Source organism: Schistocerca americana, chromosome 5 (assembly GCF_021461395.2).
Source record: "Schistocerca americana isolate TAMUIC-IGC-003095 chromosome 5, iqSchAmer2.1, whole genome shotgun sequence".
Taxonomy (NCBI): domain Eukaryota; kingdom Metazoa; phylum Arthropoda; class Insecta; order Orthoptera; family Acrididae; genus Schistocerca; species Schistocerca americana.
This window is the reverse complement of record NC_060123.1, coordinates 230,514,252-230,534,656: the sequence shown is the minus strand read 5'-3', so window position 1 is coordinate 230,534,656 and position 20,405 is coordinate 230,514,252. Positions and strand designations below refer to the sequence as shown.

The 20,405-nt window shown below is 43.3% G+C and overlaps 1 protein-coding gene across 1 annotated transcript in view; it reads left to right on the top strand.

The window, feature by feature from the left end:
• The first annotated feature begins 8,336 nt into the window (after positions 1 to 8,336).
• Positions 8,337 to 20,405, top strand: part of LOC124616282 (aminopeptidase N-like) — a 147,295-nt gene continuing 135,226 nt past the window's right edge. The window contains exons 1-2 of the mRNA XM_047144585.1: positions 8,337 to 8,519; positions 16,880 to 17,220. Coding sequence (XP_047000541.1) covers positions 8,337 to 8,519; positions 16,880 to 17,220 — 524 coding nt within the window. The remainder of the gene's footprint in view (positions 8,520 to 16,879; positions 17,221 to 20,405) is intronic.

Genomic DNA, 20,405 nt, shown 5'->3' with positions numbered 1-20,405 from the left:
TTCTAGGGGACTGATGACCTCAGATGTTAAGTCCCATAGTGCTCAGAGCCATTTGAACCATTTGAACCATTCTCGTACTGTTCCAAAAGTTCGCTGCATACCGTTTTTCTTGTTTCTTTGTGAGCCACTGTCAACATCCTGGGACTCCACGTGGCACAAACCTTTTTTAACGCCAACACTTTCAGTATTCTGCAAACACTTCCTTCCCCTATCCCAACGTAGCGTGACAATTCGTTCACTATAATGCGTCTGTCAGCAGTTACCAGTTCGCTAACTCTCTGCGCATTGTCTGGAGTGTGTACAGTAAGAGGCCTGCCACTGCGAGGGCAACCCTCAATATTGCCGTGTCCGCTTTAATCATGTTAACTGCTTGCTCACCGACTAACTGTACTGCGATCGACAACAGCATCTCCATACACCTTTTCAACCTCTTGTGGATGTTTGCCACTGTCTCGTTTTCACAGCACAGGAATTCTATGACAGCACGTTGCTTCTGAAGAACGTCAAGTGTAGCAGCCATCTTGAAGACATGCTGTGACGGCACCACTCTCGGTAACAGGTTGAACTAAGTTTGAAAACAAGCGGGAAGGATGTATCTACACACTGTAAAACTTTCACACTTGCAGAATGAAAACTGTATTTTTACAAAAATAGTGTGCATTTCTTTTGAAGTGACCCTCGCATCTTCCCGCAAACCCTAAGCGACTGAAACAGGAAAGGGGCGCAGTGATATGCTACTCAAAGTGCCCTCCACAGCACATCGCAAGCTGGGTTGCGGAGTATAGATGTAGACGTTGCGTGATGGGCTTCTTGCCATTACTTGTGCTGGCTCGGAAAGCAAAAACCTGGGAACTCCAGGGTAGCTTCGGCAAAACGACGCTCAGAAGTGTTTTGGATAGCGCATGGAGCATATGAAGGCGTGTGTGAATTCATGTATGGTAGTTCGTATCTTCAAGACGACCGCCACAAACTGATCGTATTTGGCATGTGCACAAATCTGTAGCAACGGCATCGTTTCATTTGTGGCAAGTCTGGTACACTACATTTTCTAGTGCAGAATCTGTAGTAAACTGCTCCACATTGGCACTGTGTCAGTCGATTTTCTGTGTCAACATCTACACTCCTCAGGAGGCTTTATAGTGCGCGGGTTCCAGAGACAAACAATCCGCGGAAAGAATTATTGTTGGTAATCCTCCATGTGTGTTGGAATCTCCCTAATTTTGCATGCATGAACTTCTCACTGTGCATACTTAGGGCGAATCAATAAATCGGATGAATCTTCTGAGAATGTAAGCTTTCGGAACTTCAGCAGTAAATCTCACCGCGCTGCACGGCGGCTCTGTTGTAGGATCTGCTGCTGGATTTGGATCTGTATATCCGCTTCGCTTTCGTCTTTACTAAGTAAACCTGTTGTGAAGATATGCGCTCCTCCTCTTTAAATCTTCTCTATTTCAGTTATCAGTCATATCTGGTAAGAGACCCAGACTGACGAACAATATTAAGCTATTGCTCGGACGAGGGTTTCGGGAGCTGCCTTGCTCGTAGACTGACTATTCCTGTGGATTTTTTCAATGAACCACAGTCAGGCATCTGCCGCATCTGCGATTAGTTTTATGTTGTCATTCTAAAAAAATGGCTCTGAGCACTATGGGACTCAACTGCTGAGGTCATTAGTCCCCTAGAACTTAGAACTAGTTAAACCTAACTAACCTAAGGACATCACAAACATCCATGCCCGAGGCAGGATTCGAACCTGCGACCGTAGCGGTCTTGCGGTTCCAGACTGCAGCGCCTTTAACCGCACGGCCACTTCGGCCGGCTTGTCATTCTACTTAAGATCGCTCTTTGCTTACATTTTTTTAAATAATTTATAGGTCTTACTGCTTCCAGTGATTGTTCTACAATAGTCTAGTGTTACAGTAACGGGTCTTTCTACTAATTTACCTTCTGCTGGTCCTCCTGCATTTTGCTACAGTTTTCTGGAGTTGCAACTTCTCAGTGTACAATATCACCTGCGAAAAGCTTCCGAAGTTACGCACTTAAGTCATTTAGTTACACGCTAGTTTAGAGCGCCCGCTGATTCGCTCGCATGGACGGTTAGCCTGCACAGACTTTTTTTTGTTTTTGTTTTTGGTTTCCTTTTCTTCTTTAATCGAATTTGCATGTTGTTCACGAATTGCAACATCTTATACACTTTTCACGCTAGTTAAGGCCATAGAAGCATGGTCTTTTCCCAATTTACCTCTGACCATAAAACGATTATGGTAGCTGGAGTCTGAGGTTTTTGTTAATCATGCCTTTGGAGTTCTTGTGGTCATATTACCAAAAAAACTTTTATCCTCTAAGACATATTTCTCCTGAAGTCAAATACCGATTTTCTTATATTTAACTTTAAACGTGTTTTAATATAAAAAATATTATCATAAAAGTTATCATCCCCTTCTTCATCCCCTTAGGGGTTGAATTTCCAAAAACTCTGAAGCACTTTTTTATTTCTAACCGAAAAGCCAACAGGAAGTTTTTAGAGATTTAATTTCAAAAATGCTTTCGTAAAAATATTTCCGTAAAACTGTCATCCCCTATTTTAACCATTAGGAGTTGAGTTCCCAAAAACAATGGAACTAGTATTTCTTTTTGTTTCCAATCGAGAAATCACCCATTTTGATAAGTGTAACTTGAAAAATGCGTTGATAGTATTATAATAACGATTTATCTCCAAGACACTGAGCGAGGTGGTGCAGTGGTTAACACACTGGACTCGCGTTCGGAAGGTCGACGGTTCAAACCCGCGTCCGGCCATCCTGATTTAGGTTTTCCGTGATTTCCCAAAATCGCTTCAGACAAATACCTGGATGGTTCCTATGAAAGGGCACGGCCGACTTCCTTCCCTAAACCGATGGGACCGATGACCTCGCTGTTTGGTCTCTTCCACCCATCAACGAACCAACCAATGAAAATAAATTTTCGCGCACTATTTCACACCCTTAACGATAGAATTTCCAAAAATTCTGAAGGTTTTACTTTTTCATTTTTGACCGAGAAACCAAATATCAATTTTCGTATTTCTAGCTTGAAAATTGCCTTAACAGAGACATATTTTCAAATTACTTTTCAACCCATATTTCAGTCCCATCCCTGTTCTCTCCTTTAAGAATGACACGGTGTGTCCTACTTTTCATAAACTCTCCAATCTAATCACACAGCTGGTCTGATATTCCGTGCGCCCGTGTTTTATACATTAAGCAGTAGTTCGGAGTTGCATGGGACGCCATCCGCGAGTCAAGGAACACGGCATGAAGCTGAGCGCGGGTGTCTATATTGCTTTCTGTGTCTCGCGGGCGACAGACTGGGCTGGATTTCACACATTCATTGCTTGAGAAATCTACGTTGATTCCTAGACAGGAGAAATTTGTACTATTGCATCGCGACAAATAGCTGCCTAGCAGCATGAATATAGTTGCCTTTTTATCAGACCTCTTATATTCCACTAAACGATATGAAATTGCGTCTCAATATCCAGCTCTTATCGCTGTCACTTCTGCCACAGGATTATAGCGTAAACCGCCATTAATCATCGACAATTGACGGAGCTACTGATAACAGTATAATAAGTCGCCGTATCTCTTATTTATGTAGGCACTATAAGCTCCTTCATTAAAACTTAATTCAACCAATCGATCTTTCGTCTGTAAAAATGAGGCGCAGTTCTCATACACAGCTAGTTTACGACATGGATGAAGTGATAAATAAATAAATGAAACAAAAACTATTTCCTGCACATGCTTTATATGACGCTTATTGAAAACAGAAATTCGCGATCTATGTACAGAATAAATTTTCACTGTGCAGTGGATAAATTTTCATTCTGCAGTGGATAAATTTTTCACGCCGCAGTGGAGTTGCGCTGATTTTAAAATTTCTGGTTGACTAAAACAGTGTGCCTGTCTGGTATTCCACCATGGGACCTCGTCAATCGACAGAGCTTTTCAGACCGCGGCCAGCCGTTGTGGCCGTGCGGTTCTAGGCGCTTCAGTTCGGAACCGCGCTACTGCTACGGTCTCAGGTTTGAATCCTGCCTCAGGCATGGATGTGTGTGATGTCCTTAGGTTAGCTAGATTTAAATAGTTCTAAGTGTAGGCGACTGATGACCTCAGATGTTAAGTCCCATAGTGCTTAGAGCCATTTGAACCATCTTTTTTTCCAAACACCCCGAACAGATTGATTTCCACCAGTTCCTGTGTCATGGCTTGTTGTCGTAAAGTGACAATGCACCCACGGTCTAATCTAGAAATGAGAGTACCCGTAATTTGGCAGACGGTACACTGTACACAACCCTCGTTGCCCTGTTCGCGATTCGATGCACAGAGCGCTCTGCCCAACAGCACCGCAGGTATTCCTTCACCTCCAGGTGGCTGGATAGCGATGTCTATGGTCAGCGCAGTATTGAGAGAAAATATTCCACGTAAAGAGAAAGAACAAAGTAATCAAATCATCATGGTGGTGCAAGAACATACAATGAAGTGCAAAATTTAAGGACAAAAGTAACTATATCTGCATCTACATCACATTCCGCAAGCCACTTAATGGCGTGTGGGGAAGGGTATTTCTGATACCAGTAACTGATCCCTCCTACCCTTCTCCGCTCGCGAATGGCGCGTGGGACGAATGAAAGCCGGTAAGCCTCTGTAGTTGTTCGAATTTCTCGAACTTTCTCGTCGTGGTCACTACGCGAGATGTATATGGGAAGAGGTAAAATGTTCTCCGACTCTTCCCTCGGTGTGCTCTCTCGAAATTTCAATAGTAAACGTCTCCGTGACGCACCACATCTGTCTTATAACATCTGCCAATACAGTCTGCTGAGCATCTCTCGCTGACTAAACGATCCCGTAACGAAACGCGCCCTTCGTTGGATCTCTCTATCTTTTCTGTCAGTCCTTCCTAGTAACGATTCCATCTTGATAAACTTTACTCAAGAGTCAGTGGAACAAGCGCCTTGTAAGCCTCTTCCTTCGTGGATGAGTTACATTCCCTCAAGATTCTTCCTATGAATCTGAGCCTGGCATTCGCTTTTCGCACTATTTGTGTTGTGTGGTTATTCCACTTAAGGTGGCTCTGGGTAGTTACTCCTAGATGTTTTACGGCAGATACTGTTTCCAGCGGTTTGTCATCAGTAATGTAGCTACACAATAGTGGATTTCTTTTCCTGTGTATGCGCAATATGTTACATCTACTTATGTTCGGGGTCAACTGCCAAAGTCTGCACCATCCATCAATCTTCTGCAGGTCATTCCAAAACTCTGCATTGTCTTCTGGCGTTGCTACTTTGTTATAGCCAACCGCATCATCTGTGAATAGCCTTAGAGAGCATCCGACGCTCTCTTTTACATCATTTATCTGTATATTATAAACATTAACGGTCCTATCACACTTCGTTGGGGGGTACACCGAAAATTGCCTTTACATTTGTCGATTTTGTTCCGTTAAGAGCAATGTGTTGAGTTCTATATGCAGGGAAGTCTCGAATCCAGTCGCAGATATGGTCCGATGCTCTCAAGATCTCTGTTTGTGTAATCCGTGATTTTCTCTTAAAACACCATTATTCTTTAGCATAAAACATGTTCGATAATTCTACAACGGACTGACGTTAGCGATATAGCTCTATAATTCTGAGCATCTGCACTAGAGCCCTTCTTGAAAACGGGAATGACCAGTCTTTACGTACACTTCGTTGCTCCAGCGTTCTGCGATCAGCTTCCGCTAGGAGGGTAGCAAGTTCTTTCGCTTGATATATCACTTCCAATTAAATAGCTCGATGAAACTTGGAACATACAAAGACCCGCTATAGCGTAGTACAGAAGGTAACTGAAAGAAATACACAATGAGCCGAACAGAAATGACACTTATTGAAAGACAGTGTAACGTATTGCTATCTTTACGACGTTTCTCATCTAGCCATATACGTTATCTCGCATTTCTAGCCCAAACCCTTCCTAACCATTTAGAAAATAACGGAGCTAGGAAATTATTAGTTTCATTACTTTAACAATTTAATTACAAGTATGCAAATTTCTTTAAGTATCCAGATAAATAGTACTCCCTGTCGTGCATGAAGCAACTTGATTAATTCAGGATTGGATATCGGAGTAAGTGCATGAGATCAACACCACAGATTTTATCTTTCACGTAGGTTATTTATTGTATCTAAGTATTTGGTTGCACATCCTAACTACACGTAACTGGTGCCTGACTAGAAATATTTAAGTAAGAATTTGGTGAGAATGTAACAGAGCACAATTTAACTACAGCAAGAAGAAACACAGAAAACGGGGGTGGGAGACAATGATACTATCATCTCCTTTGCATTCATTCCACTGGTTTCCACCACTGGTGGCTCGGTATGTTTACTTCTGCTAGAGGGCAGTTACGGCACCTTCTCGCGCACGCGTTGTGGGCCTTCTGCGGCCTATTTAGGGGCCGCCGCTTGCGCTGAGAACAGTTCGTGTACCAGCACTCTCACCTGAAGATGGCGGCCAGTTGGACCGCCGAAATATTTTGTCAAGATCACGTTATGATCCGGCTGCACACCCGAGAAGGATATTATCAAAAACGCCTTTGTTTTAATGATTGCCACTCCAATTATCATGTCTGTGGGACTATGTCCCCTATTTTGCGATAGTACAAAACGAGCTGCTCTTCTTTGAACTTTTTCTATGTCATGTATCCCTCCCAGCTGACGTGGATACCACACCGCACAACAATACTCCAGAATATGGCGGACACGCGTGGTGTAAGCAGTTTATTTAGTAGACCTGTTGCACCTTCTTAGCGCTCTGCCAATGAATAGCAGTCTTTGGTTTGCTCTAGCCACAACAGTATCTATGTGAGCGTTCCCATTTTGATTATTTGTTTTTACGGTTGACAATGCGCTATCGCATCGGACACTGAAGGTTGAGGGGCTCTTGGAATGGGAGGATATTCGGCGAATGGACTGACCTGCCCCTGTTCCCGACTTAAATAACGTCGAACACATGTGAGATGCGTTGGGGAGACGTGTTGTAGCACACGACCACATGCACCAGTGGACATACAGCATTTGTCAATCGCGCTGGTGGAGCTACCACAAAAACTCTCTAGCCGCATCGGAGCACGTTTCAGAGCTTGCCGTCCATGGTTACCATAATCCCTATTAAGAACCATGTCCCGCCGTTTCCCAAGGGATCCATAATGACCCGTGGTGACTACTTTTGTAGCTAGGTGTCCGACTACTTTGTCCACAACTGTGGATTCTTTGATTGGCCTGGGAGAAGGATCATCAAACTAGAACACAGGAAATATTAGCTCCATTTATTACTTCAATGAATAAAATATTTACTTAAATTTAACAAACGTCTTTGCCACAGGAACACCAGATAATTTATAACTGCCATGGACTAGCAAAGCATCACTTGATGCAGTAACATACTGTTCTCTTGGGCTACAGTATTCAACATTAACAACACTACTAGCTTATCTGAAACTTTAACTACTCAGTGATCCTAGACAATGATTGCTGTTGGTGAGGTCTCGAAATGTACTGAGCACTTGCATGCTCGATACTGTATTGACCTCAGTGTGAGGGCGCTGTTGTGCTGAGAGGAAGAGGAAGATGTAGTTTTCTGGAGCCCCCGTCACCACCCATGCATCGTTGCGAATTGTAGCGATAGATTCACGTTGCCAGTGTTTTGATGTGGCATTGCCATCTCTAGACGACGTCACAACTACAGTGTAATTATTGTCTTTGAGTAAAAGATCATTTCTGTGAGTAACATTATGTATTTATCTAGTTACCTTTTGTATCATTCTGTAGAAGTTCTTTCTGTGCATGGTCCAAGTTTCATCAAGCTATGTTACGTGCCAGTGACACATCATGCGAAAGTTACTTTCATTCTTAAGTTTTGCCCAGCAGTATATCGCTTTTTATTTATTGGTGAAGCAAATATGGAAACAAGTAGTGAGATTTCCTGAAGAAAATCACCACAACTAAAATACGATATTACGCAGTCGTAGACACACCACATTAATCAGTATAATATAATTTTATGAAGAATATGGTATAAATTAAAATTTTTATTATATTTTCCATGAGCGGTTTCGGCCAGTATAGTCCATCTTCAGTTTCAAAAACTCGCCGCTGCAACTGTGCAACAGATGCTACAACTAAGTTTTAGGTCTGCAGATGAACTATACTGATCCGAACCGGTCATCGAAAACATAATAAAGTTGTAATCCGGAATACATTACTCAGAAAAATCACCTCAAGCTGAATATCTCCCCCACTGTTCAACGACTACGCTGCAATGAGCACTTGGATATTTTGCGACAGGTTGCTGGCGGCGCCGTGCTTGGTGGTGGGCATCCCATTCACCCAGCAGACGGAGCTTCGGTCGGATGCCGCAGTAAGGGCAGAGAGGGCCGATTACCGGCTGCCCGGTGACGTCATCCCCAGCAACTACAAGGTCACGCTTCAGCCCTACTTCGAGGTAAGTCTGCCGCGTAGCAAGCCGTTTCCGGCTCTACCTCAGATTCTGTTATGTGTCCAGTAACCTAACAACAACCTTCCAGATCGAACAATCGATACGGGATTCCAATTATCGTTATTGCAGTCCTTACTCCGAAGACTGTTTTGATGCCCATCTCTATGCTGTCATGTGCAAGTATTCTCACATCTGCAAAAGTACTGCGCTCCACAGTCATTTCAACCTGCTTGTGGTACTGAAGCCTTGGCTTCCTTGTACAATGCAGGTCACCTTTTCAAAATCCCAGCTATAACCGTATTACCTTTTCCTTGATGCTTCAAGAAGTGCCATATCGGGCGCCATCATCGAGTATGCAAATCAGCGGCCCGTTATTTACACGAATTACGTGACCTGTGCGTAGACATCTAATGCCACATACCTCTACAACAGACTGTCGGATGCCTGATACGAAGGATCAGTGATGTACACTTCTGGCCATTAAAATTGCCACACCACGAAGATGACGTGCTACAGACGCGAAATATAACCGACAGGAAGAAGATGCTGTGATATGCAAATGATTAGCTTTTTAAAGCACTCACGCGAGGTTGGCAACGTTGGCAACACCTACAACGTGCTGACATGAGGAAAGTTTCCAACCGATTTCTCATACACAAACAACAGTTGACCGGCGTTGCCTGGTGAAACGTTTTTGTGATGCCTCGTGTAAGGAGGAGAAATGTCTATCATCACGTTTCCGACTTTGATAAAGGTGATTCTTGTTTATCGTATCGCGACACTGCTGCTCGCGTTGGTCGAGAGCCAGAGACTGTTCGCAGAAAATGGAATCGGTGGGTTCAGGAGCGTAATACGGAACGCCGTGCTGGATCCCAACGGCCTCGTATCACTAGCAGTCGAGATGACAGGCATCTTATCCGCATGGCTGTAACGGATCGTGCAGCTACGTCTCGATCTCTGAGTCAACAGATGGGGACGTTTGCAAGAGAACAACCATCTGCACGAACAGTTCGAAGACGTTTGCAGCAGCATGGACAATCAGCTCGGAGACCATGGCTGCGGTTACCCTTGACGCTGCATCATAGACAGGAGCACCTGCGATGGTGCACTCAGCGACGAACCTGGGTGCTCGAATGGCAAAACGTCATTTTTTCGGATGAATCCAGGTTTTGTTTACAGCATCATGATGGTCGCATCCGTGTTTGGCGACATGGCGGTGAACGCACATTGGAAGTGTGTATTTGCCGTCGCCACACTGGCGTATCACCCGGCGTGATGGTATGGGGTGCCATTGGTTACACATCTCGGATACCTCTTGTTCGCATTGACGACACTTTGAACAGTGGACGTTACATTTCAGATGTGTTAGACCCGTGACTCTACCCTTCATTCGATCCCTGCGAAACCCTACATTTCAGCTGGATAATGCACGACCGCATGTTGCAGGTCCTGTACGGGCCTTTCTGGATACAGAAAATGTTCGACTGCTGCCCTGGCCAACACATTCTCCAGATCTCTCATTGGTGGCCGAGCAACTGGCCCGTCGCAGTACGCCAGTCACTACTCTTGATGAACTGTGGTATCGTGTTGAAGCTGCATGGACAGCTGTACCTGTACACGCCATCCAAGCACTGTTTGACACAATGCCCAGACGTATCAAGGCCGTTATTACGGCCAGATGTGGTTGTTCTGGGTACTGATTTCTCAGAATCTCTGCACCCAAATTGCGTGTTCAGTTCTAGTATAATATATTTGTCCAATGAAACCCGTTTATCATCTGCATTTCCTCTTGGTGTAGCAATTTTAATGCCCAGTAGTGTAGCTATTAAGCGGGTGGTCGTAATGTTTTGGCTCATCAGTGTTTGCGCGTTTCGAGGTTGATTACGTCATTTTTTGTCGATCATCGTCACAGGCTATGAAACATGGGTTCGTCAGTTCGAACTGGGAACAAAACGGAAATTCATGAAGCGGTGTCTCACCACTTCTCCTCTGAGGATAAAGTTCAAAGCTGCGACCTCAGATGGCGAAGTCATGGTGCCGGTCTTCTGGGACTTTGAACAGGTTATTTTGTTTTATGTTCCCCTTCATGGTGCAGCTATCATCTCTGACCTCCCTATGACAATGCTAGGCCTCATACAAGCCCGCATCCCCACAAGGAGCTCACAAACTGATCTTGCTCATCCCCTCTGCAGCCTGGATCTCGCACTTTTTTACTTCCATCTGTCTGGCACCCCGTGGGAAACAGTACGTGGATGATGGGGAGTTTATAGAGGGAGCAAGTAGTTAGCTCCTACGTCGGCCGATAGAGTACTACCATAAGATGGCGTAAGTCAGTCTTATTAAAAGGAATATAGGGTTTTGTAGTCAGAAGGGTGGGCAATAGTATGGTGTATTTGAATCGCGAATAAAACCGATCCACTTTGAGAAAAGAATGGTGCATTACTTATTGAACGCTTCTCGTATGTTTGGGTTTATTTGCAAGCGTTACAAGTGAAAATTGACTGGAATACTCTCTTTCAAATCCTGCAGGTGGCAGAGGTAAAATACAAGGAGTGAAAAGCTATTTACAATTTGTACGAAAACCAGATGGCAGTTATAAGAGTCGAGGGACATGATAGGGAAGCAGTGGTTGGGAAGGGAGTGAGACAAGGTTGTAGCCTGTCCCCGATGTTATTCAGTCTGCACAATGATCAAGCAGTAAAGGAAACAAAAGAAAAATTCGGAGTGGGAATTAAAATCCATGGAGAAGAAATAAAAACTTTGAGGTTCGCCTATGACATTGTAATTCTGTCAGAGACAGCAAAGGACTTGGAAGAGCAGTAGAATGGAATGGACAGTGTCTTGAAAGGAGGATATAAGATGAACATCAACAAAAGCAAAACAAGGATAATGGAATGTAATCTAATTAAGTCGGGTGATGCTGAGGGAATTAGATTAGGAAATGAGGCACTTAAAGTAGTAAAGGAGTTTTGCTATTTGGGGAGCAAAATAACTGATGATGGTCGAAGTAGAGAGGATATAAAATGTAGGCTGGCAATGGCAAGGAAAGCGTTTCTGAAGAAGAGAAATTTGTTAACATCGAGTATAGATTTAAGTGTCAGGAAGTCATTTCTGAAAGTATTCGTATGGAGTGTAGCCATGTATGGAAGTGAAACATGGACGATAAATAGTTTGGACAAGAAGAGAATAGAAGCTTTCGAAATGTGGTGCTACAGAAGAACGCTGAAGATTAGATGGGTAGATTACATAACTAATGAGGAGGTATTGAATAGAATTGGAGAGAAGAGAAATTTGTGGAACAACTTGACTAGAAAAAGCGATCGGTTGGTAGAGCAAATTCTGAGGCATCAAGGGATCACCAATTTAGTATTGGAGGGCAGCGTGGAGGGTAAAAGTCGTAGAGGGAGACCTAGAGATGAATACACTAAACAGAATCAGAAGGATGTAGGTTGCAGTAGCTCCTGGGATTTGAAGAAGCTTGCACAGGATAGGGTAGGTTGGAGAGCTGCATCAAACCAGTCTCTGGCCTGAAGACCACAACAACAAGAACATGAGTGAAAAACAATAAACTTGGAATTATCTTGTTTTATTTCTGAGAATTAAACCAGAAAAACAATTATGTCTTTCAGTCTAGAGCTATGACTAGTGTTGTGTCCTTATATGTGGCACCAAAGACGATGACGTTACACACCAGGAACGCATTTAGATCATCCTGGTACGGGGAGAGTGAAGCATCTGCGTGATCGCTAAAGCTTTTAACCAACGGTTCCTGGGCAGACCGTCCATTACCTACAGTACTGTGGTGAACCTTCTCATGAAATTCCGTGGAACTAGCTACGTTACAGAAAAATCGAAAGCTGGAAAAACGGCTACAGATGAAGCGACATCAAGAGCCGTTCTGGCATCGCATCGTTCAGTAAGGGTCCAAAGCGCAGTATTCGCCACATTTAGAATGGAACCGGGGTCAGCCTTACATCAATAATGAGCATTTAGACACCCGTAAGCCGCACCCTTACAGAATCTAAATGCTAAAACATCAGAATCGGGAGCACACAAGCCAGACAAAAACCGCCGTTTCCCCTGTGAATCACCGCTTGCGGATGAAGCCATTTGCGTGTGAACGGAGAGGTAAATAAACAGAGTCAGAGATACTGATGTCAACCCCCACTGGATGGATCTAACGAAGTTAAGTGGTGGTCAGAAGTGAATGTTTGGTGGCAAATATGTTGTTCTAGTATTGTTCGGTTCTTCTTCATTCAGGTTGGAGTAACAGTAACCGCAGTTGTTAGAAGAAGACAGAACGTTCGGAATTTCCTTTCAGGACAATGATGTCCCAGATCATTACGGATTAGGTGTTCGGTATTACCTGGATATACAACTACCCCGATTTAAGCCCATTACATTTCAATCTACCGACACATGTGAAAGCAATGGCGCTGAAGATAAGAAACCCTGCATAGCTCAGGGAGCGGTCTGTGATGCCTGTTCACGTGTTGGTTAACGTCCATGATGAATGAGTGAAGCGGATAACAACAACCTTACAAAGTGCTGGACAACAGTTTGAGCGCGTACTGTAGACTTCATGTGTTATCTCCAGTATTTGCCTTGTTCTGTAGAAAATGCGACTTAACTCGAGATTGATAAACCTCTACTCAAATGAAAGGCACTATCTATCTGTTTGATACGTCACATGACCCTTTCCGTTCGAAAATTACTTGTTGCATTCAGGATGACACCTTCCAAAATGGCCGTCGCTTTGGTAACATAGCCTCACAGTTCCATCTCATACTACTTTAATTAAAATTTTTGTTTGGACCTGTTTTTAGTCTCGTAGTGTGGTTGCACACTTATGGGTCACCCTGTATGTAAGGAGAAAAGTACACGCACGCTCAAGTGCATTATACAGGGTGGGGCAAATAAAGGTGGCCTAGAGATCAGTGTTCCAGGGTACAAAGAAACACAGCAGAGGAAAGGAAATATACCGATTTATTTATTTTATTTACACGACAAGTTACGTTGGACCAAATTGAGGAGCAAATCTCCAAGGTCATGGAACGTGTCAGTACATGAAATTACAACATAAAAGTAATAACAGATAAAAATAAATGTTCATGAACCTGAAAAAAGTCAGTCCACAAGTTTAAGTAAACGCTATCAGCAATACAATAAGAATCAGCTTAATTTTTCAAGGAACTCCTCGACAGAATAGAAGGAGAGACCCATGAGGAAACTCTTTGGTTTCGATTTGAAGGCGTGTGGATTACTGCTAAGATTTTTGAATTCGAGTGGCAGCTTATTGAAAATGGATGCACCAGTATACTGCACACCTTTTTGCACAAGAGTTAAGGAAGTCCGATCCAAATGCAAGTTTGATTTCTGCCGAGTATTAACCGAGTGAAAGCTGCTTATTCTTGGAAATAAACTAATATTGGTAACAAGAAACGACAATGAGGAATATACATATTGAGAGGCCAATGCCAAAATACCCAGACTCGTGAACAGAGGTCGACAAGAGGTTCGTAAAGTCAAATGGTTGAAATGGCTCTGAGCACTATGGGACTTAACATCGGAGGTCATCAGTCCCCTAGAACTTAGAACTACTTAAACCTAACTAACCTAACGACATCACACACATCCATGCCCGAGGCAGGATTTGAACCTGCGACCGTAGCAGTCGCGCGGTTCCGGACTGAAGCGCCTAGAACCGCTCGGCCACCGCGGCCGGCAGAGGTTCGTAAACTCAAACCACTTATTGTCCGAACGGCCCGTTTCTGAGCCATAAATATCCTTCTAGAATGGGAAGAGTTACCCCAAAATATAATACCATACGACATAATCGAATGAAAATAAGCAAAGTAGACTAATTTTCGTGTCGAAATATCACTCACTTCTAATACCGGTCGTGTAGTAAAAATGGCAGTATTAAGTCTTTGAACAAGATCCTGAAAGTGGGCTTTCCACGACAGCTTACTATCTGTCTGAACACCTAGAAATTTGAACTGTTCAGTTTCATTAATCATATGCCCGTTCTGTGAAATTAAAACGTCAGGTTTTGTTGAATTCTGTGTTAGAAACTGTAAAAACTGAGTCTTACTGTGATTTAATGTTAGTTCATTTTCGACAAGCCATGAACTGAGGTCAAGTACTGCACTATTTGAAACCGAGTCAATGTTGCACACAACACCCTTTACTACCAAGCTAGTGTCATCAGCAAACAGAAATATTTTAGAGTTACCCATAATACTAGAGGGCACATCATTTATATAAATACGGAACAGGAGTGGCCCCAACACTGATCCCTGGGGCACCCCCCACTTCACAGTACCCCACTCAGATCCCACATCACCGCTGTTATCAACATTGTGAATAATGACCTTTTGCTGCCTGTTGCTAAAGTAAGAGGTGAACCAGTGTGAGCTACTCCCCATATTCCGTAATGGCCCAACTTCTGGAGCAATATTTTGTGATCAACACAATCAAATGCCGTAGTTAAATCAAAAAATACGCCAAGCGTTAGAAACTTTTTGTTTAGCCCATCCAGTACCTCACAGAGAAAAGAGAATATAGCATTTTCAGTTGTTAAACGACTTCTAAAGCCGAACTGTACATTTGATAGCAAATCGTATGATATAAAATGATCAATATCCTTACATACACGGCCTTTTCAATACCTTTAGCAAACACTGATGGCATAGAAATAGGTCTAAAATTATCTACATTATCCCTTTCTCCCTTTTTATAAAGCTTCTTTACTACTGAGTACTTTAATCGCTCATGAAACCGACCATTCCTAAAGGAAAAATTACAAATATGGCTAAATACAGGGCTAACATGTGCAGCACACTACTTTAATATTCTGCTAGACACTCCATCATAGCCATGAGAGTCCTTAGTCTTCAGTGATTTAATTATTGACTCAATCTCCCTCTTGTCTGTATCACAGAGGAGTATTTCAGACATCAATCTCGGAAAGGCATTTAGCAAGAAAGTTATATGATTTCCTGTAGAAACTAAACTTTTATTTAATTCACCAGCAATGTTCAGAAAATGATTGTTAAATACTGTACACATATCTGATTTATCAGTAACAGAAATATTTTAATTGCGAACTGACTTTATATTGTCCACCTTGTGCTGCTGACCAGACACTTCCTTCACAACTGGCCATATGGTTTTAATTTTATCCTGTGAATTATCTATTCTATTTGCATACCACATACTCTTTGCCATGCTAATAACATTTTTAAGCACCTTTCAATACTGTTTGTAATGGGCTACTGTAGCTTGATTGTGACTACTTACTTACCGAAGTATAGCAGATGCTGAAAGTGACCATCATTCTTGGCAATTTTGGTGCCTGGTCAGCAAGGTGCTGGAGGCAGATCGAAGCTGGACTATTGGAACTGCTGCAGTCTCATCTGAAATGTTCTGTTGCAGTTCTTAAAGACTGTGAGGGGTGTCTCGATACACATTAACATCAGGGCTCCCCACACAATGTAATCGCACACTGACAATTCAAGTGACCTGAGTGGCAAGCTAGCACCGCAACCAAACTACAGGTCCAGGTGGAGCATTCGTCCGCATGATCGACGTAATATACCGGACTCTTGCGACAGGCATCGGGTTGATTTGGTAGGACTCTGAAGCATTTTCTGGTGAACTGCAGCCACATTTTCTGATTTGCGGCCACATTTCGGAAAGTTTTCTGACTTGTTCAAAACAGATCCGGTCTGATACCGTTCTCCGACTTAGCTTTACATTGCACTATTTGCTGGCACTTCGACACCATTAAAAATTTCAGCAAACTGATGACATTATTTCCACGACTTAGTTGTCACGTGACTTTCTACAACGAACACTCGCTACCCCCTTGTGAGTACCATCGTCCCCTTTGCTCAGCTTCACTCACACTGACAGTCCCCACTACGCGCTCAACCGGTGTGGATCGTGTGCTAGGTGTACACGTTGTGAGCGCGTCACGGGATGTGGTTATCTGCATACATGCGCAGCCAGTCGTACCCACTGGTAATTAATGCTGTGGGCTTTAAAATGTGACACGTAGCAAGTTTTGTGACTACAGTGAGTAGCAGTCTCAGGTCCGCATAAAGGAGCTTGCTACATTCCCAAATGGAAAAATGGAACCCACCCCCAAATTGTTTGAAACGATCCGAGCTCTGTGGCAGACTCAAATATCAAACCGCCTACAGTAAAACTTTTAGGTTCTCATGTAAGGAAAGAAAAGTAAAGAACAGAAAGAAATCCTCAATTTGCGCAATGAGCGATTTTCAAGAATCAATCGAATCTTTATTTTGTGTTTTATTCTTCAATGGTTATCCACTAATTCAGTACTTTCTCTTTCATTTCAGGGTGATAATGCATTTACCTTCGATGGCGAAGTCGTTATCACAGCAACTCCTAATTTCACTGTCAATGCGGAAATAAAGGAGCTGAAGTTACACCTTCACAAAGACATCACAGTGACAGGCGTCACAGTTAAGTACGGCATAGGCAGCCTCGCAGCAACTCCTCAGACAGAAGCCGTGGGTGACAGTGAGATCTACACCATTACGCTGGGCACTGCCATCACACCCCAAGAAGGGGTGGACCCCACTAACCTATTAGTCATCGATATTGACTACACCGGTATTCTCAATGATGATATGCGTGGTTTCTACAGGAGTTGGTACAACGAAAGTGGCGTCGTGACGTAAGTATACACTACATAGTTTCTCCATTTTTTCTACATCAATGTTTTGTGATAGTGAATAGCAATGAACGCATTAGAGGACAACACAATGGATAAATCAAAGTGAGTATCACAGTTACGTGCCAAATTTTGAGGAGACGTTCATCACATAAAAAGCATTAAATAATTAAACTGTCAGTCCATTCTGAACTGAAACCTACCAACAGCATCAGTATGATGTCTGATCGTCACGGGTACGAAGGTATTTTGTATTCGATGTGTTATGGAAGCCAGCTGGTTCCGAATGTCATCTTGAGGAACTTCTCGCCGTACCAAAAACACGCGAAGTGTCAGTTCTTTAGATTGCTGACTGGAGGCTAGTATGACAGTATATGATTGCCATCGCATCCTGTACGTGGTTTACAGATGGGATTTTACGGGCCCACACAAGCCAGTCAGGGATCCATATACTACTCAAGTCGTTAGAACTGTGAACTACTGTGTGTGGTCTGTCATTATCCTTATGGGATATAATGTTTGGTACCCTGCTCATGAAGGATATGACAACAAGGTGTACCATTCTTGCTAGCATTCACATTTCCATCAACAATTAACAAATTAGTCTCCCAATCTCATGCTCATGAATTAAGGATAACTGCAGAATGTGGTGCCATACAATGTGGCACTACAGAAAACTGGCCCTAATAGCATAGGCACATAGGTAACACACATTATACAGATCTGCAAGTCCTCGGTATTGGTGATAAGTTGAGAAAACCGTCCCGAAACACATGTGCTACAAAACGCCACTGTTTCCTGCGTATGTACCCCGACATCAATATGGGATATGATCACCATACACACGTACACAGGCCGCATAACGGGTTGGTATACTCTGGATCAGGTGGTCGAGCAGCTGCTGGGGTATAGCCTCCCATTCTTGCACCAGTGCCTGTCGGAGCTCCTGAAGTGTCCTAGGTGTTTGAAGACGAGCAGCTATACGTCCACCGAGAGCATCCCAGACGCACTCGATGGGGTTTAGGTCTGGAGAACAGGCAGGCCACTCCATTCGCCTGATATATTCTGTTTCAAGGTATCCCTCCACGATGGCAGCTCGATGGGGCCGTGCGTTATCATCCATCAGGAGGAAGATGGGACTCGCTGCACCCATGAAAAGGCGAACATACTGGTGTAAAATGACGTCCCGATACACCTGACCTGTTACACTTCCTTTGCCAAAGGCATGCAGGGGTGTACGTGCACCAATCATAATCCCGCCTAACACCATCAAACCATGACCTCCATACATGTCCCTTTCAATGACATTAAGTGGTTGGTATCTGGCTGGCTCTGAGCACTATGGGACTTAACTACTGAGGTTATCACTCCCCTAGAACTGAGAACTATTTAAACCTAACCGACCTAAGGACATCACACACATTCATGCCCGAGGCAGGATTCGAGCCTGCTATCGTAGCGGTCGCGCAGTTTCAGACTGTAGCGCCTAGAAACGCTCGGCTACTCCGGCCGGCGGTTGGTATCTGGTTCCTGGTTCACGCCATATAAAACCCGGCGAGAATCACTGTTCAGACTATACTTGGACTCATTCGTGAGCATAACCTGGGACCTCTGTTCCAATGACCATGTACTGTGTTCTTGACACCAGGCTTTACGGGCTCTCCTGTAATCAGGAGACAGTGGAACGCACCTTGCAGATCTCGGGGCGATTAAAACCATGTCTGTTCAGTCGTCTGTAGCCTTTCCACCCTGAACACCTTTTTTTGGAAAATGGTGAATAAAGTTGAATTCTCTGTATACTTGGGCATAGTAGACACTGGGAAAAATAAGAAAAAAACTCTTCCATAAAAAACGTCGCGGGAAAACAACTAGCACAATCGTGAGGGTCAGGTTTTATTTCACCAAAATTATTCTCTGACTTCCTGCTATTTGTTTGATATTATAAGTTACCTGAGGAACAGTTATGAATAAAAAAATATTCTTTTATTATTTTTATTTATTAGTTATTGGTTCAAATGGCCCTGAGCACTATGGGACTTAACATCTGAGGTCATCCGTCCCCTAGAACTTAGAACTACTTAAACCTAACTAACCTAAGGACATCACACACATCCATGCCCGAGGCAGGATTCGAACCTGCGATCGTAGCGGTCGCGCGGTTCCAGACTGAGGCGCCTAGAACCGCTCGACCACACCGGCCGCCTATTAGTTATTATAAAAAATGTTACGTAGATTGCAAATCATATTCTGTGGCAAAAAAATTAAAAATAAAATTTTAGTTATTTATTTTGTAACACAAAGTCATGGTTCAGACTGCTTCACTTTTCGTGAAATAATTTGAAACAACCCTTTCCTTTTGCAAACGTAAGTACTGATTGCATTTTATGCACTTTGTCTTTGTTCTGGAACTGCAGCGCTCATACTGACATGTTCGTTGATGACAAAATGTCATCCACTGTCGGCCAAACCTGGTTTCGGATGGGGTTTGTAAACTTTTGCCTTTGTGGAGATACTTAATGTATCATCTAACGGTGTTTTAAAGTCTTCAGCTCCCCTCTTTCTGTATGGACATGACAGAAGAGCCTCAGCTAGAGACATTCTAAATTTCAACAGATCCATAATGTTCTTTTTGGCAGTCTGATTTTCACGACAGTGCTCTCTGTAGAGAAACCAGCAGTTGACCTCTGAAAGGTCTATGAAATGCAGCAAGCACTTGAGCGTCCATTTTCTGGTTCTGAACCACGTTCGGTAACACTCAACCTGCTGGTCATGAATGTCTACGCCACCCATATTGGCATTGTACTGCTGAATTACAAAAGGGCAATCGACATCAAGATAGTGACCTCCTGCTTACACCACCTTTGAACTTTACATTTTGGCTCAGTGCCAGCACAAGTGGATGCTATCACGACCCTCTGACTGTCCTGCCACTCAGTAATTACTACAGCGTCATTTGCTCTAACATAAGAATGACACTCTCCTCTTTTCATTCTTCCCTCTTTCAAATTAACATTCTTAATTTTGTTTACCATCATTGTGCCATTAGCCTCAATTCCTTTCTCCTTAGGCTTTGCTAAGAGAGGAATTGTGGTAAAGTACCTATCAAAATAAACAAAACTTCATTGTGGGAGAGTCTGTGTTAGTCGTAAAATAACAGAAGGGCCTAATCCTAGTGACTTACCACCCAA